At 46.0% G+C, this 26,220-nt stretch overlaps 1 protein-coding gene across 1 annotated transcript in view; it reads right to left on the reverse strand.

Annotated features, from left to right (window-relative positions):
- The window catches only part of MACC1 (MET transcriptional regulator MACC1), a 53,863-nt gene that overhangs the window by 16,120 nt on the left and 11,523 nt on the right, over positions 1–26,220 (reverse strand). Inside the window, exon 2 of the mRNA XM_066585595.1 lies at positions 3,546–3,655. Coding sequence (XP_066441692.1) covers positions 3,546–3,651 — 106 coding nt within the window. The 5' untranslated portion in view covers positions 3,652–3,655. The remainder of the gene's footprint in view (positions 1–3,545; positions 3,656–26,220) is intronic.

Raw genomic sequence — 26,220 nt, forward strand, 5'->3', positions numbered from 1 at the left:
AATGATGTATCATTCCATGTAAACAGGCAGTCGTTCACTTATGAATGACTTCCTGTTTACTGTGAATGGAAGAGGATGACTGGAATGATCTCTGGCCTGCTGCGCCTCCATTCACTGAGCGATGATCATTCCTCTTTAAAAGCACAGGAGCGATTATCGCTGGGATGAGCAGTTGGGCATCTGCGCCTGACAGATCATCCTGTGTAAAAGCACCCTAAGGCCCAATGTCCACGGGCGGATTTTTTGCGGTGGAATCCGGAGCGGGCATCCCCCTCCAGACTCCACAGCAATAACCCTCCATAGTATGCATTGCAAATCAGATTCTTCATACGCACATGATTGGAAACCAATTGCGGTTTCCATTCGCGGATGAAAAATCGCAGCATGCTTCATTTTACTGCAGTTCCCGCATGGCTGGCTTCCATTGAAGTTAATGACCCGCGGCCCGCAGATTCTGTGGGAAGAACAGGAGATTTAAAATAAATCTGTACTGCACATGTCCGACGGCTGGCACGTCCGCTCACATCCACAGTACAGAAAAAAGTCATATCGCTGCATGTCCTAACTTTTCGCGTGGCTCAGAACGCAACACCCATTGTTATCAATGAAGCAGTAAAACACATTGCACTGTGTTCGATCTGCACGTGGGTGCGTAGCGAGGTTTTCAATTGAAAACAATGGGAATCACTTGCCTATCCTCCGATGTGGTGATATAGCGCCCCGCCATGGTCCTGTTGTTTGTTGCTGCTGCTGATGATGTCAACTATACAGGTATGTGAATGTATAGGATTGCCTCTGGGACCTTTCACATGGACACAAATTGTTCCACAGGACAATAGATGAACATAGTAACAGCAGATAATCTGCACAACGGAAATCTAAGTCAGCACATAAACAATGCATTATGAGTCGAGAAAAACTTTACGTCTTGTGGATTTCAGGACGGGTAATTAACAGCCTTGCGGACATTCTGCAGCCTATTCTCCATCCAGTGCGAACATAGCCTGGATGCAGGTTTTAATGTAGAATTCCTTGCAGAATTAGGCTATATTCAATCCTGCAACAAGATCCACATATGCAGATTTTTTGAGGAATTTTCTGCAGTATGGCAAATTCCACTGTGTCCTGCAGAACAATTCTTGTACCTAATATAATTGTATACATCCTTCAATTCTGTTCAGGCTCTTATTAATCACTCTCAATCACAACACAAAGCACCAAAAACAACACAAAAAGTGGAGGAATGCTGCAACTATAGTTTTATAGCCGGGTGATACGCCCATCTCCCTTTTATTCTAGTTATTATGTTCTTAATACTTGTTTGAATGTTGTTTTATACCGTGTTTCCCCCAAAATAAAACTTACCACTAAAATAAGCCCTATGCTGGTTTTCGTGTGGGGGGGGGGGGACTTGAAATATAAGCCCTAGGTACAATACATGAAAAATAAAAAGCAAAAAAACTTACCTAGCAGGTGCTGTCCAGGTCCCTCCCGCTGTTCCCCAGAGTTCTGTCAGACTTCCTTTTAGAATTCATGGCTGTGATTGGTTCTCGAGCACTGCGGCTCAGCCAATCAGAGCAATTGTTTGCTGGATCTCTCTCTCTCTCTCTCTCTCTCTCTCTCTCTCTCTCTCTCTCTCTCTCTCTCTCTCTCTCTCTCTCTCTCTCTCTCTCTCTCTCTCTCTCTCTCTCTCTCTCTCTCTCTCTCTCTCTCTCTCTCTCTCTCTCTCTCTCTCTCTCTCTCTCTCTCTCTCTCTCTCTCTCTCTCTCTCTCTCTCTCTCTCTATATATATATATATATATATATATATATATAGATGTTTGATATCCCTCTGGTTTGCCCATCATGGCAGAGAGTTCCTGGGAACCGTATGTTGAGAATCCCTTAGGCTTTTTATGTTTCCCCTAGCTAGCCAATCAACAATACTGAAAGTTTATATATTTCAGCTCCTGCTCTTGTAGAGTGCCGAATATTCATTTTATATTGATGAAGTTGGTCTGATCCACATCTTAGTAGCCGGTGTATTAATTTACATATAGGTGTAACTCCTGCCATTGCCTCAGTTTTGCCTATTTTTATTACCACCTGTTTATTGGCACTGCGTGTTTTTCACCTAGCGGCAGTGCAGGTGGCACAGGTTCGGGACATGGGCCCGCCATTATCAGAGTCATCACCCTAGGTAGGGGTTTTCCTACATACAGCAGATAGTGGGCAGTGGGACTTACTGGTGTTTATTCATCTCGTGTGAACACTGCCTTGCATCCATTCCGGGCATGGTACGTTTAAACTCGGCACGGACGTAACAAATAGCAAATTCATGTACACAAAAATCAATAAAAGAAAAACATGCGAAGATGATACATCAGTTGTAAATAGTATCCAGCAACCACAAAAGTCAAAATACATATTTATATTGCATTGTGTACTTCGGCCATTTGTGATGGCTGGATAGTATTTGTTGGATACACAGTGTACAGTAATCATAAAACGCTCGCTTTGGCTCTAAAGGAGCTGCTTGCCCCAACACAGATATATACAGTACATGCAGCTCTATAATATAATTCAGAGGGGCATTAGTAGGCAGCCAATCAGACCATGCACATCAGATCTTGCATGCTATAATCCTTGCAATTTCTATATAATTATGCATCGGTCTTGCCCAAACACACAAAGTGATGCCAGATAAGACACGATGATGTAATGGCTACTAATAAAGTGATGTACAGAAGCAGGCAGTTTTCCATTAATTTTATCTATATACCAATATTAGTCTTTATGGAAGCTGGCTGGGAAAGAGCTGATAAAACCTTCTTTTACACCAAGTTAATCATTAATGGTAGATTGTATTTATGTTCGAGAGTACACATTGAAGAAAACTTCAAAAGTTAATAATTTCTGTACGAGAATGTTTCAAAATCACTTTTAAACAACCATCATGCAGTGTTACATATCATCTATGCAATATTTGCCACAATTAAAGGGGTATTCCAGTTATAGAGCTTTTTTTTCAAGTTATTACACCTGCTGGATGGGTTAAAACTCATAAATCGGTGGGAATCTGACCACTGGGACCGATCCAGAGAATGGGGATTACATTTCCCCCATCCTCCTCACTTTCGTGTGGCTTCTCACACTTGCAGTGATGTCATTGAATGGAGCGCAGGTTGGGCTTGCATGGCCGCCGCTCCAGTCATTTCAATGGAGCTGCTGGAAATAGCCAATCGCTTTGTACTTGGATGTCTCCATTGAAAATAAATTGAGCGGCACTGCACAACTTTGAACTATGCTTAATTAATTCTCCTCCTCACTAAAGGGGACGGTGAGAAGGACAGGGGAAAGGGGACCCCTATTCTTGGAAATAGTGGTAGTCCCAGGGATTGGATCACCTCTCATCCATCAGTTTTGACACCCAGTGGATGGGCGAAAAATTGAAAAAACGGAACAAAACCAGAATACCACTTTAAGGTTGATGAAATAGGAAAGATGGATTTTCAGTCCAACTCAAGCTGCAGTAAAAGAAGGTGAAATCCAGATACTAATGTTACCTGGGTTATTTGTAGGTGTACTCTGCCCATCCAAGTCAATCAGCGTTCCTTCTGATTTGCTTCTTGAAATGCCAACAGACCGAAAAGATTGTTGTCGACTTGACATTGTCCTGCCAAATAGGAAATGTAATGGCATTAATATTTGTACAGCGGCATGTCTTCAGACAAACATAAAAACTCAAGTGGACTTGTGACTCCCTGATGTGTGTTATGTTCCTATAGGCTCAGCAATGTGTTCTCCAGACATCTCCTGCCTTCAGTTCCTGAAATGTGATGTACATATCTAACAAGTACCATTGCCAGCCATATTAGCTCTCCTGGGACTCATTTAGCAGTCACCTAGAACATTGACCTGTCTTCTTCCAGGTCTCCCTAACAGTCCGCCAAAGTAAGAGAATCCTCCCACCCCATAACTTTTAGAGAAGTACCATAAAAGACAACTTCCCCCTTAGCCTAAAAACAAAGAAATACTGAATGACGAAGTAACTAACGTCTCTTTAGGGTTTTAAAGGAAGTCTGTCAGCAAAATTATAATAAACATGACATAACTTTCTTGTCATACACTTATGTCCCAGGCTGAAAGCTGGATACTGTATATTTCTCGTAAATGGAGTCCGTCAGCAAAATGATGATTTCCCCCCCAAACAACTGCTGGCACTTGGTAGGGCACCTACACCCCGGTGACACATACTTTGGTTGCCCACTTGGCTGTTTCTGTAACCCCAACCACCCCTGGCCACCTCAGAAAACAGGGTAGTGCGGGCTAGAACTAGAGACAGATGCACAGTTAGGACCCATTTCTGTCATTTCAGGTGGAAATACCATGAAAGTCTGAAATGGGAATACCCTTTTTGGATATGTTCACACATAGCAGAAAAAATTGAGCATTTCTTCATCAAAAACTCCGTCAAAAGCCACACCGTTGGTGCAGATTTTTACTCCAGATTAGCTGCAGATCCGCAGCGGATTTCAGCCTGTGCAACACTCCTCTCATCTCCCTATACTACACACTGCTGCACCCACCAACAGCTACTGAGAGCCGCTGGTCATGTGATGTGGAAGTAGCATCAAATGATCGGCACATCACATGAACGCCAATGACGACACTCAGTAGCCATTGCCAGTGTGTGCTGCAATCTGACAACAGCAGCTCATAGTATTGGGAGGTGAGAGGAGCGCAGGCTGAAATCAGCAAAGTGCAGAAATGCTGAGGATTTTGCTGCAGAACATCCACAGCATTTCCACCATGTGTGAACATACCCTTAATCCTTTGCAATCCAATTTTGGATTCAGGGTTTCCTAGGGGTTTTCACTTTCTGCCATTATACAATGGCGCCAACTGCTGGCTAGAGTCAATACTGCGGTATTGGACATGCTGGAGAGGCCCTCGACAACAGAGCGACCAGTAATATACAGTAAGAATACCCTGCCGGACATCTTCCGACATCGGAGCTGTACAGCTTTCAATCAGAATGTCTTTAGACATCAGACAGTGGATTGGAAAAGGTTAACGTATTTGTCTCGTCTGACAACCCGTCTGAGATTAGAGAGGCTCTTATAGAGCAGATCTCCTCTGTATTAGATATCTGCTTTAACGGAGCACTAAGTATGCTCTATTAAAGGGGTTTTCCTGTGATTCAAAGTGAAAGCTATATGCTTCATAGAGTGATAACATGTCATTCTGCAATATAATTTTATAGCATGTGTTACAGAGCTGCAGGGATATTTCGCCCAGTCTCCGGAATACCCCTTTAATACTTTGTACTATAACTAAGCTATATAATATGACAGACACCTATGCTCACTACTAGTGTTGAGCGAACCAGAGCAGTTGAACCCGGTTTCCGCTCCATAAACTTTGGGCTACAAATTAATCTTCTTCCTTCTTTTAAAAAGAAGGAAAAGGAAGAAGGAGAAGTGGGAAAAATAATATTTTTCATTCTTCTCTTTTTTTCTTTCTTATTTTTCCTTTTTTTTGTCTTCTTTCTTCTGTTTCTTCATTAACTTTGCAGTTAAAGCAGCTCAGTACTTTTATACTCCCCTGGGAGCCCTAGAGAGTATTATACAGGACTTTTATAGCCCTTAGGCTACATTTACACGGGCCAACGCAACATCGGGCTCAGTTTCTCAGCTTGATATTGAGCATTTTTCATGGAGATCCGAAGTGTTTTTTTCTTTCATTAAAAAACACAGTTTCTGTAAAATTGTGATCCTCCTGCATGTGTTTCACGTGTGTGAAAGGATCGCGAGTGTTTCCCTATTGACTCCAATTGGAAATCACATTGCACTTGCATGCACATATCAAGGCATGCATGTGCTATACAATGGCTTTTAAGGCCCCATTGAAAACATTGGCGAGGAGTTTTGACGGGACACCAAAAGATAGAAAATGCTGTGATTTGTTTTTTTTTCCTCAAAGCAATTGCTTATGTGTGTGACTCCATTCGAAGAATGGATTTCATATTCGCTTGAGTTTTGTGCCCATCGAGACAGTGTTATATACCAGCTTTAGGGGTATTGACGAAGTTCTGGTTTGGTTTGAACTAATCAGAACAAAGCAAACTTTTTTGCCCAAATTCCAGGAATCGGACGGACTGTGCTAGTTCCTACTATACATGCATATGTCTCAGATTCATGTGGAAAAGATATAAAGAATCAGCCATGTTCCACTGGATGCCATTCTAATACAGTGTTATGCAGAGGCCCTGCACAATGACAGTGCGGTGCCGCCGCAGGCACTGCCTGTTCCCCTCATACAGGCACAGGGCACGTGGCTCCAATGTGTGCAGTGAGTAGAACACATATGGCACAACTATATTAACTAGATCATCACAGTAATTTTGCTAGATGAAAATACAAATCCAGCACCAACTTCCAGGTCAGTAATTATTAGTTTGTACTTCACACAAGATTTGGGCGGTCACATGGAGCCCATGCTGAGTGCAGACTTGCCGGCTCACAAGTACACACCCTGCCGATGTTATAAGACGAGATGAAGAAAATCATGAAATTCCAGTTATAGAGAAACAAGGTTATCATCTTTCTATACACTCCTGTTCTTTGTGCCTCCATTATAGGTATGCCGATGCTCTGATGTAGATGTCAGTGATCATCTTTTGTCCTTTCTCAATGTGCTCACTGATCTTTATGTGATTATAGGTTTCGTGTTATCACCTATATATGCAATATCCCACAGTATATCAGGTCTATTGTAGTCACAGTCATCCGGTATTGGATATATGTGCAAATCAATGCAATGCTTCATCACACTCACCCACTAATATAGCCATCAACAAATGTCATTACATGGGATGTATAGGTGTAGCAATACTTAACATGAATGGCTCATAGTGACAACTCGATTAACAGCATCTTAGTAAGTTGTAATTACAGCAATGTCGGTTATCAAATGTCAAGTTAACGCTTGCTACATCTATAAGATGCAGCAGTTTAGTTAAAGGGGTTTAACAAAATCACAGGATAGGGAATAACTTGCTGGTCGGTGGGGGTCTCTTCTGACACCCATACCAATCTCATGAGGAAGGGTCCTGCGGGCTTACTGTACCCCCCATAGTATGGAATGGATCATTGGCCACTCAAGCCGATGGTGCTCCATTCACTTTCAATGTGACTGCCGGACATAGTCAAGTGGCGAGCACTCGGGTATTTCTATCAGCCAATTGAAATGAAAGGACGGCACATGTAAGGCCAACGCTCCATTCATTCTGACATCGCCGGATAGAGGCAAACACGCAGTGACAGGCAGACGGGAATTTGGGTCTCCTATTCTCGAGATCGGTGGGCTTTTTAGTGGTGAGAAGTTCATCAATCAACAAGTTATCCCCTATTCTGTTGATAAGTTGTGATTCTGTTACAACCTCTTTAAGTTTTCTTAAGACATTCACCGCATAGTTATTTTATGTTTCAGTGGATTCAATGCTGTCTGGCAGAAAGTTATCAACCTCTCTTTGACATTATCTATTTTCATTTGCACAAGGAAAGACTAGAAGCAATAGGATGGAACTGAAAGGGAGGAGACACAAATTAGGTATTAGAAAAAACTTTCTGCCAGTGAGGGTGATCAATCAGTGGAACAGGTTACCACGGGAGGTGGCGAGTTCTCCTTCAATGGAAGTTTTCAAACAGGCTGGACAGACATCTGTCTGGGATGGTTTAGTGATCCTGCACTGAGCAGGGGGTTGGACCTGATGACCCTGGAGGTCCCTTCCAACTCTACCATTCTATGATTCTATGTCAATACTATTGCTTTGAAATCCAAATATACAGTAGATGTTCCATAGTTGATTAACATGTATCTTACATGGGTGCACAAGAGTTAACCTTCCATAAAAAGGTTAAAATCCCCCCCCCACACACACACACACACACACACTCCATACCGTGTTAAACTGTTCACTGATATAAGTCTCCAAAGAATGAGAAGACTATAAGATACATTACATCGTAGATTGGGCCATCGGAGAATTAATTTTTGTTACAAGTAAATTAAAGTCGTTCCTTGCCATAGCATTTCAGTCTTTGGCAAAGTATAACATCTGACTTCTACTTGCAGTCCTAAAATTGATGTGATGAAAGCAAAGTACATGATGCCAAAAAGCTGATAAAGTCTTAAACGGCATGGAAATCTTACAAACATTATACCCATTGCCTGTACTCATACGTCTTCTAAATAGAGATCTGGTTATAAGCATGCATCTTATTTGGGCATCCTAAATGTGTTACTGCTGAGTTGACCAAACAGTATATAACAGAGAATGGTTTAAAGGGCCACTCTGAAGAAAACACATTTTTTCCATGCCTGCCCCATTCACCTATCACACTCCGGAGGTCTCCTCTATGTATTCAAGGCACTTCCATGCATTAGAGTGGTGCTTGAGGTCATATGACCGATGGACTTGATGTCACTTGAGCACCGTTGTCCCTTCAAATAACGGATTGACGGTTGTGCCAGGAGTCAACCTTATACCTAAGGATAGGTCGTCTATATCTAAAGCCCAGAAAACTCCTTTAAAGTACATTTACAGACAGCGAAAATGGTATGGCTTTTTCAGAGTAAAATCCACACTAAAGCCAGTCTCACACAAGCGTATTTTTTCATGCGTGCATAGTACACAGCACTAACCCTACATGTATTTCAATGGGGCCTCCCACACTAACATTTTTGCACTGCGTATTTTATGCGCATAAAATCACATGCAGTATGTCTTATTTTTGCAGCATGTATTTTACGCACTAAATCGCCCATTGAAATAAATGGGGTGCGGAAATAATGTTGGTCCCTCCAACAGCATGTGATCAATAATGTTGGTCCCTCCAACAGCATGAGGTCAATAATGTTGGTCCCTCCAACAGCATGTGGTCAATAATGTTGGTCCCTCCAACAGCACGTGGTCAATAATGTTGGTCCCTCCAACAGCATGTGGTCAATAATGTTGGTCCCTCCGACAGCATGCGGTCAATAATGTTGGTCTCTCCAACAGCATGTGGTCAATAATGTTGGTCCCTCCAACAGCATGTAGTCAATAATGCTGGTCCCTCTGACAGCCTAAGGTCAATAATGTTGGTCCCTCCAACAGCAGGTGGTCAATAATGTTGGTCCCTCCAACAGCATGTGGTCAATAATGTTGGTCCCTCCGACAGCATGAGGTCAATAATGTTGGTCTCTCCAACAGCATGTGGTCAATAATGTTGGTGCCTCCAACAGCATGAGGTCAATAATGTTGGTCCCTCCAACAGCATGTGGTCAATAATGTTGGTCCCTCCAACAGCATGTAGTCAATCATGTTGGTCTCTCCAACAGCATGTGGTCAATAATGTTGGTCCCTCCAACAGCACGTGGTCAATAATGTTGGTCCCTCCAACAGCATGTGGTCAATAATGTTGGTCCCTCCAACAGCATGTGGTTAATAGTGTTGGTCCCTCCAACAGCATGTGGTCAATAATGTTGGTCCCTCCAACAGCATGAGGTCAATAATGTTGGTCCCTCCAACAGCATGTGGTTAATAGTGTTGATCCCTCCAACAGGATGTGGTCAACAATGATGGTCCTTGCATCAGAATGCGAGAAGGTCACCTCTTCTTAAGTCCCCGCCTTGGGCAGCACAAGAACCTGTAAGGCCCATGTTACGAGGATTTGTTCATAGAACTATAAATTCATTTGTGTAGATATGATCTTGGGGATCTTGGCTCGTTTTTGCTATTTCTAGAATGATGGTTGTTATACTACATTAAAATGGTAAAAGAATGAGCCATGCCTCCAATACTCAAGGTGAAAGGATGGGGGGAAATAAGGTCTTCATTTGTACAATGCCCGTTACACCATGTATTATGCAGCATGGATTTCTTAAAGACAAACATTTCGTTTGAATGTCAGTTAGGCCCGAGGCAAGCGACGCTCATCAAAGCATTTAGTAAAGTCGAATGACTCTTTCCATCTCAACTGCATAATTCATGAACATTACTTAGAAGTTTATTGAGTCCTCGGAGATATGTACAGTTTAGGACTCCTTATAATTGTGCTGTAAACGGAATTTACATCATCAGTCAAATTTCTAACATCTCTGTTCTAATATGATATTTCTCCATATAAATAAATATACACATCGGGATCCTTTAAGTTCTCTAAAAAAAAACTTCACACGAAGCTCGTATGTCAACCCCTGTGTCTATAATGAGTAAATCCACCACCCGCTTATGTGTTCACCTTTTATTTCTTGTCCACTGCACCTTCCGCTTCCACATGCACAATCTAGGACATTAATTATTTAGATTGCATAATTTAGGATGTTGCTGAAGTCGTTGCATACTGAATAAAACTATCATGTAATCAATAGGGCCCGTGATGAATAGGGCTCATTCACATCAGAGTTTTGCTTTCCATTAAAAAAAAATGAAATGAATAGCAAAATAGATTTAGAATGGAACCAAATGGCACCAATGGTTTCCTTTAATTTTTTTAACGGATCCGGTAGACATCTGTAAAAAAAAAAAAAAAAAAAAAAACCAGACCACATCTATCAGTTTGTTTCCAATTTGTGAAGTTTACTTCTGTTTTTTTTAACAGTTCTGTTTTGTATCATTTTATTTCTTCCCTTTTCCACATGCTCATTTAAATTGGATCCGTTTGTCAAGAAAAATGAAAACAGACTGTCACATCCAAGCAGGATGCGTTGGATCCGTAAACCTGAAATACTACGCAACTGCACATCAAACTGTGGTAAGCAATAAAGAAAACCACCACAAGAAAAAGACTGTCCCTAAAGACCCTCACACAGGGAAGGGATCTGCCTGTGCACAGATAACCTACCCTGACAAGGGCGAACCTAACCACATACCTGGACCACTAGCAGACCCTATGGAGAAGACCACAGAAAACAAGATGAAAAGAATAATAAATGCAGTACTCAACTTTGAGAAGACTCAAGCAAACAGAAGATCCAGCACCAAGGTCTGACCTCTTTCACAGTCAGAAGAAGACTGAATTTATGAGTTAAGCACAAGGCCAGGTTGACAAATTACCCAAATTTGAGACCAAGCAAGTATCACCTAATACCCTCCCACCAGAAGTTGGAGAAACATATACAATACTCGTACCGAAATACTAGAAAGTAAGGGATCCCAAAACCGCTGTAAGGGCTTCTACCCACTATTGATATTTTTTCTTGCGATGCGAGAGCGATCATTATGAAACAAATGATTTCCAATGGTTTCATACTCATTTGCAATTTTTACTCTCAAGCCTCGCAGCGCAGAGAAGAAATCTGCGATATTGCTCAGAGTTTTCAATAGGGCCGGAGCCAGCAGCGCCAGCCCCATTAAAAACATAGGGAGTATATCGCTGACTTCTGCCACAGCTGTGACAGCTATGGCAGAGGATTCCTTCATCTCCGCAGGGGCCACAGGGAAGAAGGAATCCTCTGCCACAGCTGTGACAGCTGTGGCAGAGGTCCACGATGCTATCCCATTGCTTTCAATGGGGTCAGCACTGCTGCAGCCCCATTGAAAGCAGTGGGTTGCAGGCAACTTCCGCAGCAATGCTTTTGGGGAAGGGCTTGAAATATAAGCCCTTCCCTCAAAATCAGCCCTTGCTGTAAAAAGAAGTTTTAAAAAATTATACTCACGTAGAAGAGCCGTCCGGCTCTTCTCTCTGGCTGCGGCAGTTGTCTTCTGGAGGCCAAGGATTGAAAAATCCCTGCCCCCAGAAAGCACTGGTCTCATTGGCTGAGCGCTCAGCCAGTCACAGGCAGCGCTCAGCCATTGAATGACAGCTGAGCGCTGCCTGCGATTGGTCACAGCGTTCAGCCAATTACAGGCAGTGTTCAGCCATTGAATAACAACTGAGTGGTACCGCAGGGATGAAGGAATCCTCTGCCATAGCTGCCAAAACTGTCACACGATGTACTCCCTATGCTTTCAATGGGGCCGGCGCTGCTGCCGCTGGCCCCATTGACAACAAAGAGTGATATCGCAGAGTTTTCTCTGTGCTGTGAAGCACTCGCTCTTGCATCAATAGAATAAATATAGCTAGTGGGTAGGCACTAGAGATGAGCGAGCGTACTCGGAAAAGCACTACTCGCTCGAGTAATTTGCTTTATCCGAGTATCGCTGTGCTTGTCCCTGAAGATTCGGGTGCCGCTGCGGCTGACAGGTGAGTCGCAGCGGGGAGCAGGGGAGAGCGGGCGGGAGAGAGGGAGAGAAAGATCTCCCCTCCGTTCCTCCCCGCTCTCCCCTGCAGCTCCCCGCTCCGTGCCGGCACCCGAATCTTCAGGGGCGAGCACAGCGATACTCGGATAAAGCAAATTACTCGAGCGAGTAGTGCTTTTCTGAGTACGCTCGCTCATCTCTAGTAGGCACCCCAACACAGACTTTCCATCCAGTTCCTTTACCCATTGGCTATACTGTTAAAAAAAAAGAAAAAGCCCTTTCTGCTTGCTTTCCTTTTTTTCCTGGAGCCCTGCAGTCTACTCTATTTTTCGTAAAAAATGGAAAGCAGATGGAGTGATCCAAACTGAGCATAACTGAAACTCAGAAAATCCCATCAAAATCAAAGGGAGTTAAAATGGAGCCCTTTTTTCAGTTCTGCTGCTGCTCTGATGGAACAGCCAAACGGAAAGCAAAAACTCTGATGTGAACAAGCACCAAGTCATATGATGTGTACCCTCAGGGTATTTTAATAGCTTTCAGAGGAGTCCTAACACTAATACCAGGTGGTCTAATCTTAACCTGGGAAAGATGGGTACCTACCTGTAAGAATGCTCCTCTCTTGGGACTAAGCCTACAAATAAAACCAGGGAAGGTAGGATATCATCTATATGGTCCAATAGATTATTTATTATAGGTATGTATACTTATGATAGTAAAGGAATTTTGAGTGCTGTTGCCACTTTTTGGTTTCTGCTTCTAATATATGTTGCAGCTATTGTTTAACGGGCACCTATAGATTTCTGTTGGGAAGTGCCGACCTATTTTATCCTTCTTTCTACAAATATTGTGAAGTTTTGGCTGCCTTCACTTGGTCGTGCACACCTGCCGCCCATTTACCTTCTGTGGCTCCTATTGGACCATATAAATGATATCCTAACTTCCCTGCTTTTATTTGTAGGCTTAGTCCCAAGAGAGGAGCATTCTTATAGGTAGGTATCCATCTTTCCTAAGTTAAGATTAAACTACTTGGTATTAGCGTTAGGACTTGAGATGAGCGAGCATACTCGCTAAGGACAATTGTTCGACCGAGCATTGTCCTTAGCGAGTATCTCCCCGCTCGGCAGAGAAGGTTCGGCTGCCGGCGCGGGTGACAGGTGAGTTGCGGCCATGAGCAGGGGGAAGCGGGGGAGAGAGGGAGAGAGATATCTCCCCACCGTTTCTCCCCGCTCTCCCCTGCCGCTCCAGGCCGGCAGCCGAATCTTTGTTCCCGAGCGGGCAGGTACTCGCTAAGGGCAATGCTCGATCGAGCAATTGCCCTTAGAGAGTATGCTCGCTCATCTCTAGTTAGGACCCATCTGAGAGCTTGGTCACCTGGACGTTGGTAGATGGGCTAATGTAATTTGATCAAATTATATACCAAGAAGCTTGCATTATTTAATGTGGTTAGAGTATTGATTATTGGTATGTATACCTCTGATAGTAAATATATGTTGCATGCTGCTGCCACTTTTTATATTACACATACCTAGATGTCCATTAGGTACAGTGGCCTTAAAAATGTTACTTGCTAATCTCACAAGCATAGACAGTGGGGCAAGTTTTGCATGGCTCAATATTGAGCTGGATGACGAGCACCAAGCAAATAGATTGTAACTCATTAAAAAGGCCTTTACAGGCTAATGCCGTCTGTTTGGGGAATGAGTTAGTACAAGTTAATGAGGAATGAGTTAATAAGCAAAAGGCGTTCCTCAGGCATCCTCCACACCCAAGTTCATCCAACTGATTTGAAGATTGAGCAGCGCAATTCGTCACATCGTAGTACATTTTTCCACTGCTCACCTGTCCAATGATGGCGCTTCTTGTTCCATTATAAATGAGCCGATGCATTGCACTTCGTGATGTGTTCAACAGCATAACTCATATATCCAATAGCATGCAGTTCCCATTGCAGACTATGATTGACATCTCCAAGGGTCTGCATTTTATGTAGTATGGCTTTGGGCACATGACATGCTATTAAAGGGGTTGTCTAGTTGTAAAACTATTAATGGCTAGAGATGAGCGAACGTACTCGTCCGAGCTTGATATTCGTGGGAATATTAGGGTGTTCGGGATGCTCGTTACTCGTAACGAGCACCACGCGGTGTTCTGGTTACTTTCAGTTTCCTCTCTGAGACGTTAGCGCGCTTTTCTGGCCAATTGAAAGACAGGGAAGGCATTACAACTTCCCCCTGTGACGTTCAAGCCCTATACCACCCCCCTGCAGTGAGTGGCTGGCGAGATCAGATGTCACCCGAGTATAAAAATCGGCCCCTCCCGCGGCTCGGCTCAGATGCCTTGTGACTCAGCTGACGGAAAGTACTATCGTGCTGGTGCTGCTGTAGGGAGAGCGTTAGGAGTCAGTGTAGGCTTCAAGAAGCCCAAAGGTCCTTCTTAGGGCCACATCTATCTGTGTGCAGGCTGCTGCTAGCAGTGTTTTTTTTTTTTCTCAAAATCGGCAGTGCAGAGCATTGCACCCGGCATTAGGGACAGAAGTGGTGCATAGGCAGGGAGAGTGTTAGGAGTGAGTGTAGCCTTCAAGAACCTCAACAGTCCTTTCTAGGGCCAAATTTAAGCGTGTGCAGTACTGTGCTGGCTGCTGTTAGCAGTGTTGCATTTTTTTTTTTTTCTAAAAATCGTCTGTGCAGAGCATTGCACCCTCCATTGATACTACAGGGACAGAATTGTGTAGGCAGGGCCACAACATGGTTATTGTTCATTGAATATACGCAGTGGGGCCCTCCCTTTGCAAAAAAGGAAAAGAAATTATATTTGGCCTGCCTGTGTCAGTCCTAAGGTCTCTGTGTACGTGTGTGCTGCGTGGACAACGTACAAAAATCAGACGCAACCAGCTACGGTTTACTGCAGGCTTGCGCCATTGTCTTTCCTGACTGGCAAATACCTGCTCTGCTAGAGTTAATAACTCTGCTACACTAAAGTTGTGTGTCACTTTTTCAGGGCCACACTACAGTTCTAAAAGTTATTGTTCATTGAATATACGCAGTGGGGCCTTCCCTTTGCAAAAAAGGAAAAGTAATTATATTTGGCCTGCCTGTGTCAGTCCTAAGGTCTCCGTGTACATGTGTGCTGCGTGGACAATGTACAAAAATCAGACGCAACCAGCTACGCTTTACTGCAGGCTTGCGCCATTGTCTTTCCTGACTGGCAAATACCTGCTCTGCTAGAGTTAATAACTCTGCTACACTAAAGTTGTGTGTCACTTTTTCAGGGCCACACTACAGTTCTAAAAGTTATTGTTCATTGAATATACGCAGTGGGTCCTTCCCTTTGCAAAAAAGCGAAAACATTATATTTGGCCTGCAGGCTTGCGCCAATTTATTTCCTGCCTGGGAAATCAAATCAATGGTAATACAGCATGCTGAGGGGTAGGGGTAAGCCTAGAGGACGTGGACGCGGCCGAGGACGCGTAGGCCCAAGTGAGGGTGTGGGCACAGGCCGAGCTCCTGATCCAGGTGTGTCGCATCCGACTGCTGCGCAATTAGGAGAGAGGCACGTTTCTGGCGTCCCCACATTCATCGCCCAATTAATGGGTCCACGCGGGAGACCTTTATTAGAAAATGAGCAGTGTGAGCAGGTCCTGTCCTGGATGGCAGAAAGTGCTTCGAGCAACCTATCGTCCAGCCACAGTTCTGCGCCGTCCACTGCTGCAAATCCGAATCCTCTGTCTGCTGCTCCTCCTTCCTCCCAGCCTCCTCACTCCACTACAATGACACCTGCTCAGGAGCGGGAACACTCCCAGGAACTGTTCTCGGGCCCCTGCTCAGATTGGGCAGCAGTGGTTCCTCTCCCACCAGAGGAGTTTATCGTCACTGATGCCCAACCATTCGAAAGTTCCCAAGGTCCGGGGGAAGAGGCTGGGGACTTCCGCCAACTGTCTCAAGAACTTTCTGTGAGTGAGGAGGACGATGACGATGAGACACAGTTGTCTTGCAGTGAGGTAGTAGTAAGGGCAGTAAGTCCAAGGGAGCAGCGCACAGAGGATTCGGAGGAAGAGCAGCAGGACGATGAGGTGACTGACCCCACCTGGTGTGCAACGCCTACTCAGGACAGGTCTTCAGAGGGGGAGGCAAGGGCATCAGCAGGGCAGGTTGCAAGAGGCAGTGCGGTGGCCAGGGGTAGAGGCAGGGCCAGACCGAATAATCCACCAAGTGTTTCCCAAAGCACACCCTCGCGCCATGCCACCCTGCAGAGGCCGAGGTGCTCTAAGGTCTGGCAGTTTTTCACAGAGACGCCTGACGACCGACGAACAGTGGTGTGCAACCTTTGTCGCGCCAAGATCAGCCGGGGAGCCACCACCAACAGCCTCACCACCAGCATGCGCAGACATATGATGGCCAAGCACCCCACAAGGTGGGACGAAGGCCGTTCACCGCCTCCGGTTTGCACCGCTGCCTCTCCCCCTGTGCCCCAACCTGCCACTGAGATCCAACCTCCCTCTCAGGACACAGGCACAACCGTCTCATGGCCTGCACCCACACCCTCACCTCCGCTGTCCTCGGCCCCATCCAGCAATGTCTCGCACCGCACAGTCCAGCCGTCGCTAGCGCAAGTGTTGGAGCGCAAGCGCAAGTATGCCACCACGCTCCCGCACGCTCAATCGTTAACCGTCCACATAGCCAAATTTATCAGCCTTGAGATGCTGCCGTATAGGGTTGTGGAAACGGAGTCCTTCAAAGCTATGATGGCGGCGGCGGCCCCGCGCTACTCAGTTCCCAGTCGCCACTACTTTTCCCGATGTGCCGTCCCAGCCCTGCACGACCACGTCTCCCGCAACATTGTACGCGCCCTCACCAATGCGGTTAGTGGCAAGGTCCACTTAACTACGGACACGTGGACAAGCACAGGCGGGCAGGGCCACTATATCTCCCTGACGGCACATTGGGTGAATTTAGTGGAGGCTGGGACAGAGTCAGAGCCTGGGACTGCTCACGTCCTACCCACCCCCAGAATTGCGGGCCCCAGCTCGGTGGTGGTATCTGCGGCGGTGTATGCTTCCTCCACTAAAGCACCCTCCTCCTCCTCCTCCTCAACCTCTGTCTCGCAATCTAGATGTGTCAGCAGCAGCAGGACGTCGCCAGCAGTCGGTGTCGCGCGGCGTGGCAGCACAGCGGTGGGCAAGCGTCAGCAGGCCGTGCTGAAACTACTCAGCTTAGGAGATAGGAGGCACACGGCCCACGAATTGCTGCAGGGTCTGACAGAGGAGACGGACCGTTGGCTTGCGCCGCTGAGCCTCCAACCGGGCATGGTCGTGTGTGACAACGGCCGTAACCTGGTGGCAGCTCTGCAGCTCGGCAGCCTCACGCACGTGCCATGCCTGGCCCACGTCTTTAATTTGGTGGTTCAGCGCTTTCTGAAAAGCTACCCACGCTTGTCAGACCTGCTCGTAAAGGTGCGCCGGCTCTGCGCACATTTCCGCAAGTCCCACACGGACGCTGCCACCCTGCGCACCCTGCAACATCGCTTTAATCTGCCAGTGCACCGACTGCTGTGCGACGTGCCCACACGGTGGAACTCTACGCTCCACATGTTGGCTAGGCTCTATGAGCAGCGTAGAGCTATAGTGGAATACCAACTCCAACATGGGCGGCGCAGTGGGAGTCAGCCTCCTCAATTCTTTTCAGAAGAGTGGGCCTGGTTGGCAGACATCTGCCAGGTCCTTCGAAACTTTGATCAGTCTACCCAGGTGGTGAGCGGCGATGCTGCAATCATTAGCGTCACCATTCCTCTGCTATGCATCTTGAGAAGTTCCCTGCAAACCATAGGCAGCCGCTTTGCGCTCGGAAACAGAGCTGGGGGAAGACAGTATGTCGCTGGATAGTCAGAGCACCCTCCTGTCTATATCTCAGCGCGTTCAGGAGGAGGAGGAGGAGGATGAGGAGGAGGGGGAAGAGACAGCTTGGCCCACTGCTGACGGTACCCATGCTGCTTGCCTGTCATCATTTCAGCGTGCATGGCCTGAGGAGGAGGAGGAGGAGGAGGAGGAGGAGGATCCTGAAAGTGATCTTCCTAGTGCGGACAGCCATGTGTTGCGTACAGGTACCCTGGCACACATGGCTGACTTCATGTTAGGATGCCTTTCTCGTGACCCTCGCATTCAACGCATTCTGGCCACTACGGATTACTGGGTGTACACACTGCTCGACCCACGCTATAAGGAGAACCTTCCCAGTCTCATTCCCGAAGAGGAAAGGGGTTCGAGAGTGTTGCTATACCACAGGACCCTGGCGGACAAGCTGATGGTAAAATTCCCATCCGACAGCGCTAGTGGCAGAAGGCGCAGTTCCGAGGGCCAGGTAGCAGGGGAGGTGCGTAGATCGAGCAGCATGTACAGCCCAGACAGTGCAACAGTCTTTAAGGGCCTGGCCAGCTTTATGGCTCCCCAGCAAGACTGTGTCACCGCTCCCCAGTCAAGGCTGAGTCGGCGGGAGCACTGTAAAAGGATGGTGAGGGAGTACGTAGCCGATCGCACGACCGTCCTCCGTGACGCCTCTGCCACCTACAACTACTGGGTGTCGAAGCTGGACACGTGGCCTGAACTAGCGCTGTATGCCCTGGAGGTGCTTGCTTGTCCTGCGGCTAGCGTCTTGTCGGAGAGGGTGTTTAGTGCGGCTGGGAGAATCATCACAGATAAGCGTACCCGCCTGTCAACCGACAGTGCCGACAGGCTAACACTCATCAAGATGAACAAAGACTGGATTTCCCCAGACTTCTCTTCTCCACCAGTGGACAGCAGCGATACCTAAGCAATACGTAGGCTGCACCCGCGGATGGAAGCTACGTTCTCTCTCACCATCCAAAACGGGGACATTTCTGCTTCATCAATCTGTGTCTAATATTCCTCCTCCTCCTCCTGCTCCTCCTCCTGAAACCTCACGTAATCACGCTGAACGGACAATTTTTCTTAGGGCCACAAGGCTCACTCATCTAATTTTTCGAAACAATTTTTATATGTTTCAATGCTCTTAAAAGCGTTGAAACTTTAACTTGAACCAATTTTTCGTTAAACTGGGCTGCCTCCAGGCCTAGTTACCACTTAAGCCACATTAACCAAAGCGATTAATGGGTTTCACCTGCCATCTTGGTTGGGCATGGCCAATTTTTACTGAGGTACATTAGTACTGTTGGTACACCAATTTTTTGGGGCCCTCACCTACAGTGTAATCATAGCAATTTGTATGTTCTTCACCTGCACTCATGGTACAGAAGTATGTGTGGGGTTGGCCTACACTTTAGCTACATAAATGTAACTTGGGCCTTGGCTATACTGCAGCTACTGAAATGGAACTAAGACTGCGCTCCCACTATACTGCTGCTTCGGAATTGTTACTGGGGCCTGTCTTGAGTGCTACTATTGCTGACATGGAACGAAGACTGCGCTCCCGCTATACTGCTGCTTCGGAATTGTTACTGGGGCCTGTCTTGAGTGCTACTATTGCTGACATGGAACAAAGACTGCGCTCCCGCTATACTGCTGCTTCGGAATTGTTACTGGGGCCTGTCTTGAGTGCTACTATTGCTGACATGGTACGAAGACTGCGCTCCCGCTATAATGCTGCTTCGGAATTGTTACTGGGGCCTGTCTTGAGTGCTACTATTGCTGACATGGAACGAAGACTGCGCTCCCGCTATAATGCTGCTTCGGAATTGTTACTGGGGCCTGTCTTGAGTGCTACTATTGCTGACATGGAACGAAGACTGCGCTCCCGCTATAATGCTGCTAGAGATATGTTAGTGGGGCCTGTCCTAATGCTATGGCTGAAATGTTACGAATTCTGGGCTCTGCCTATACCGCTGCTAATGGTATGTCTCTGGGGTGTGGAAACAGAGGCTTCCCAAAGACATGATGGCGGCGAGGCCATTTCCCACCAACGCGGTTAATGTTAAGGTGCATATAACCACGGACACGTGTAGAGGACACGTAGTGCCTCAAAAACATCCCCCTCCTCCTCCAACAGGGAAAACAAACATTCTTGGCAAATGCCTTTGCATTGGTTCGTCTGGTGGCAGTCCAAGAATTTCACCTTTACCGACACAACAAGAGAGCCCCCACACCATCCCCCCGCCACGGCCCACTTAATCCTGGCCGCATTCCGAAAACCAACAAAATACAACCGTGCTACTAGGTCCGCAGTCACCACCACATTACCACCAACGCGGTTACTGTTAAGGTGCATATTACCAGTCTGACTGGGGCATGCAGAGACACCTTGACAGAATGAATAGTGTGTGGCACATGCTATGCCCACGTGTGCAGCTCCTGATGGCGGTGACACAGGATTCTATTTCTCATTGCTTCTGTACAGCATTGTGGGCTATCGCCCCACCACTTTTAAAGAGGGTCGCTGCCTAGCCGTGCCAACCCCTCTGCAGTGTGTGCCTGCGGTTCCTCCTCATGGCAGACGCACTTCTAAATAGACATGAGGGTGGTGTGGCATGAGGGCAGCTGAAGACTGCGCAGGGACACTTTGGTGTGCGCTGTGGGGGGGAGGGGGGGGGGGGCGGTTGGTCAGCATGTAACCCAGGAGAAGTGGCAGTGGAGTGTCATGCAGGCAGTGATTGTGCTTTGTTGGAGGTAGTGTGGTGCTTAGCTAAGGTATGCATTGCTAATGAGGGCTTTTCAGAAGTAAAAGTTGTTGGGAGGGGGGGGGCCCACTCTTGCCGCTATTGTGGCTTAATAGTGGGACCTGTGAACTTGAGATGCAGCCCAACACGTAGCCCCTCGCCTGCCCTATCCGTTGCTGTGTCGTTCCCATCACTTTCTTGAATTGCCCAGATTTTCACACATGAAAACCTTAGCAAGCATCGGCGAAATACAAAAATGCTCGGGTCGCCCATTGACTTCAATGGGGTTCGTTATTCGAAACGAACCCTCGAGCATCGCGAAAAGTTCGTTCCGAGTAACGAGCACCCGAGCATTTTGGTGCTCGCTCATCTCAATTAATGGCCTATCCATAGGATAGGCCATCAATATTAGCTCAACAGGAGTTTGCTGCCCAGGAATCTCACTGATTAGCAGTTTGCCAGACCAGTGTTCTTATGCACGGAGCTGATTTTCACAGGAAGTAGACAACTCCATTCCCACTCCAGGGGCCAGGCTTGGTATTGCAGGGAAAGTTTCTATTGAAGTGAATGGCCTGCAATACCAAGCCCGCCCACTACAGTGAGAATGGAGCTGTCTTCTTCCTGCATAAACCAGGTTACTGCAGAGCAGGAGTCCTCAGTGGCGAAACTCCACTGATCTACGATTGATGGCTTATCCTAAGGATAGGCCATCAATAGTTTACAAGCAGAGAACCCCTTTAAGACATTCTGCCAATAGGATTGTCCAAATACCTTTAGTAGGATAGTGTAACATTATTCATCTGTTCTTTTTTCATAGCATTACCACTGCACTATGTCTCTGTATAGTATTTTATAGCCTTGTGGTGTCATGTATGTGACATGTGTCCTACATGGGACTTTTGTGTATGACATATGTGTGAGAAGTATGTGTGTCAGTGGAGAGTGTGTTTAAATGTTGTTTCAAAGTACACTGTAAGTCGGAGAAGGGTGCCAGGAGCCCAGTATTACATACAAAAATGCAAGGTTTTACTTCTGTACAGTACAAAGTTGTTGAGCACCAGAATTATTTCCAAATGTGCCTAAATCAGAAAGCCAATAGTTCCTCTTAAGTTTCCCTTTTTAATTGTGTAGTAAACAAAGCGTGCCGCTCCCATGTCTGCGGAGCAGTACCATATGGAATCCATTTGTGCTATTTTTTTCATTCAGTAAAACCTAAGATAAAGGCATTGCTTCCATGGAGTAGTAGTTGGCTAGAGTTATTATGTAGCTTACTCTGACATATGTTCCTATAAAACAGCAGGTGCGGGGTCTACAAGATGGTGTAGTGTCACCCTTCATTGTAACTATAAACACCATGAAGCTCAAAAGGAAAACACCTGCAGCTTCACAATGTAGAGTTGTAAGGACCACAGTCAACGCCAAGAGAGTTGCCTTTCTTGCGTATTATAATACTACAGGTTATAGTCACCGATTACTTCAGAAGGGTCGGTGATCCGGGGATTACTTGGTTGCCAGATTGGAGTCGGGAAGGAATTTTTTTTCTTTTAATTGGGAAAATTGGGTTCTACCTCATTGGGATTTTTTTTGCCTTCCTCTAAATCAACATTGGGGTGGAAATGGGCTGAACTAGATGGACGTCGTTTTTTTCCGGCCTAACATATTATGTTACTATATAGTGAATACATAACCCACAGAAGTGTACATAGATTGCCATCACTCACATTGTGTCCTGTCTTCATTGAGGCTCACAATGCAACCTATCCAGGGGTGTAACTATAGGGGATGCAGGGAATACGGTTTCACCCGGGCCCAGGAGCCTTAGGGGGCCCATAAGGCCTCTCTTCTCCATATAGGGAGCCCAATCCTATAAATAAATCATTATAGTTAGGGGCCCTGTTACAGAATTTGGATTGGGGCCCAAGAGCTTCAAGTCACACCTCTGCCTATTAGTATGTTTTGCAGTGTGAGCGAAAACCAAAATACCTAAAAGAGACCCACACAAACTCCATGAAGATGTTGCCTTTGGTCAGATTTGAACCAAGGATGCCAGTGCTGCAAGGCAACAGCTTTCACCATTGAGTCACCGTGCTTCCCAACAGACATGATAATATACATATGGTAGAGTGAATTTGCAACTATGCTGGACAAAACATATTGACAGTAGGATAGAACATATAAGCTGCCAATAAAAAATTATAAAAATGTTGATTTTGGGGTGATTTTTAAATTAATTAGTTGCACATAATTAGTTTTTCAATTAAAATAATCTGTAATATTCAATATTGACATTATGTAACATATCTCACACATGCATAATACGGACTGCTGTATTTACACGGATAAGGCTGGGTTCACACCAGCATTTAGCATTCTGTTGTTCTGTTCCAGCAGGAAAGCAGAATGTAGAATCCATTCGGTGACAGAAACAAATGCCGCCAGACAGACACCACTAACTATGGGGTCTGCCCAACTTCCGTCCTGGCATCCTGCATTATTTTGTCTAACATTTTGTGTTGGAGGCGATGAAAGGGAATCTCCAACATGGATGTGAACCTAGCCTAACTGTTCATCACAACATTCAAACTCGGCAAAGTGTCCCTTTGATAGTCAAAGTAAAGCTAATAGAGATGAGCGAGCACGCTCGTTTAAGGCTGATGCTTGAGAGAGCATCGGTCTTTTCGAGTAACTGCTTACTCGTTGGAGCACCATGCGGGGGGTAGGCGGCGGGGGGGGGGGGGATGAGAGATCTCTCTCACCCCTGCTCCCCCGCATGGTGCTCCGATGAGTAAGCAGTTACTCGAAAAGACAGATGCTCTCTCGAGCATCAGCCTTGAACGAGCGTGCTCGCTCATCTCTAAAAGCTAACTAGTCTAACTTGTAAAGTTCAATACACTGACAGATGTTTGCTTTCTTGAATTGAAGTTGCTTGGCCAGATGTATAGAGAGTATAGCATGACTATGATCAGCCCATTTACTTTATCTTCATCTCCTCCATAAGATAAATAATTTAGAGGTATCCTTTACCATACCTGGTTCATTCTACCATGTATGATCTGAAAAGCAATAGCCAAACACAATCAATATCCAACTGGATAAAAGCCAAGGTTCACCACCACCCTTGATGGACCTTCACTTTTATGGCCTTCAGCACATCAAGACAGCGTCCGCTTCTCCGCACCGAGAATACACGCTCCGTAAGCAATGGCTGCAGACTGTTGCTGGAGCTGGAGTCGGTAACTGGATTTCCTACTGATTTTTCTCCACTATTAGCCTCTTGTATGAGGAACAAATCACCAAAAAGGTTAATAAATTGCTATAAATATACAACACGTGAGCCTACGCTTTACAGCCTGCTTTGTGCCTTCTATACTGCTGTGGGTGCAAAAATAGACAGCAGTGTTCTTATTAGCAGCCATTCACATTCTAATTATAATTTGCTTAATGCAGTTGAAAACCTTTAGATACATTAAAAATGTGCAAGTACATTCATATATTTACATACATACACACTCATTGTAAAAAAAAATTCCCCCCTAGAAGGAGTTGTTGGAATCTAATGAAACATTCAATCTGTGATTGTGGCGTTGATATAAGTAAGGGATTACAATATCAGAGCAAAAATATAATTAATTTTGGAAAACTGAACCCTTGAAGAAGGCTCTAGTACCCTCATGTACCACCTCTAGCTTGGATGTAAGATGTGATTCGGGTGGGTATGGAGGCATACAGGTGCTGTATGGTATCCTGCAGCATATCAGTCCACTTTTGCTGTAACTGAGCCTCTAGATCGTGCAAACGCAGAGGCTGTCAAAGTTGGCATTCCAGATGGTCCTATAAATGTTCTATTGGCGATAAATCTGGCGAACAGGCAACCACAGAAGTGTAGCAATGTTGTGGAGGTATTCCTGTGACACCCTTGCAGCATCTTGGAAGCCGCCATGAGAAGTAACACATATGACTGAAGAATGTCCTGAACATTATGCTGAGCTGTCATTGTCCCACATGTCATTACTAGGGGGGACCGACTGTTCTATGCAATGGCCCCCAGACTATCACACTGTGGTGCTCCACATCAAAGTCACAATCGTGGGGCTCACCCCGAGGTCTCCAGACACAAACAGGGTCGTCGTCCATGCTGAAAATAAACCTGGATTAATCGCTTAAAACAACCCATTTCCACTGTATAGCAGTCCAGTTTTGTCATTAATGAAACCATTGCAAATAGAGACAATGGTGTCAGAGACAGTAAATGTAATGGACACTGTGACACCAAATATCCTTCAGCCAAGCTCCTGGAAATGGTTCTGACAGACACAGGGGCCGGTAATGATGGTGCCACCTGTCTCTGGATGGCGAACAACGAAACAAGCTGCTAAAGATTTTTAAAAGATCAGATAATCCTCCCCACTGGTGGTCTATCAAGGGTGTTTTGAGGCATGCACCCACTGGTCCCAACATCTCCTCACAGTCTGGTCAGAATTGCCCAGGTGGTGTTAAATTTGTTGATACGACATTCCAGCTTCTCACATTCCAATAATGTGCCCCTCTCAGACTATGTTAACTGGGCAAAATCTCATCAAATGCATCGTAGAGGCATCTACTCGTCAACAAGCTCTACACAGAAGTAGCCTCTTAGAGTCTCTTTAGAGGCCAAGGGTGGGACAACCTTTAGAGCTTCAGGTGCCAGATTTTTCCCCTAATCACTAGAGATGAGCGAGCGTACTCGTCCGAGCTTGATACTCGTTCGAGTATTAGGGTGTTCGAGATGCTCGTTACTCGAGACGAGTACCACGCGGTGTTCGAGTCACTTTCATTTTCTTCCCTGAGAAATTTGCGCGCTTTTCTGGACAATAGAAAGACAGGGAAGGCATTACAACTTCCTCCTGTGATGTTCCAGCCCTATACCACCCCCTGCAGTGAGTGGCTGGCGAGATCAGGTGTTACCCGAGTATTAAAATCTGCCCGCCCGCGGCTCGCCACAGATGCATTCTGACAGAGATCAGGGACAGTGCTGCTGATGCCGGAGCTGCTATAGGGAGAGCGTTAGGAGTTATTTTAGGCTTCAAGAACCCCAACGGTCCTTCTTAGGCCATAGTCAGAAATCGCAGATCGCACCTATCTGCGATCTGCGATTCCTGTTCTCTTCTCTATATGCGCTCAATGGGGCCGGCGGCAGCAGCGCCGACCCCATTGAGAACATATAGAAGACAAATCATTCTTCTCTGCCACAGCTGTAACAGCTGTGGCAGAGAAGAACGATGTTTGCCCATTGAATTCAATGGAGCCGGCAATACAGCAGGTTCCACTGAAAGCAATGGGCTGCCGGCGTGCGCGGGATGAATTGTCGGGAAGGGCTTAAATATAAAAGCCCTTCCCTGCAATTCATCCAG

The sequence above is a fragment of the Eleutherodactylus coqui genome, chromosome 12 (assembly GCF_035609145.1).
Source record: "Eleutherodactylus coqui strain aEleCoq1 chromosome 12, aEleCoq1.hap1, whole genome shotgun sequence".
NCBI lineage: Eukaryota > Metazoa > Chordata > Amphibia > Anura > Eleutherodactylidae > Eleutherodactylus > Eleutherodactylus coqui.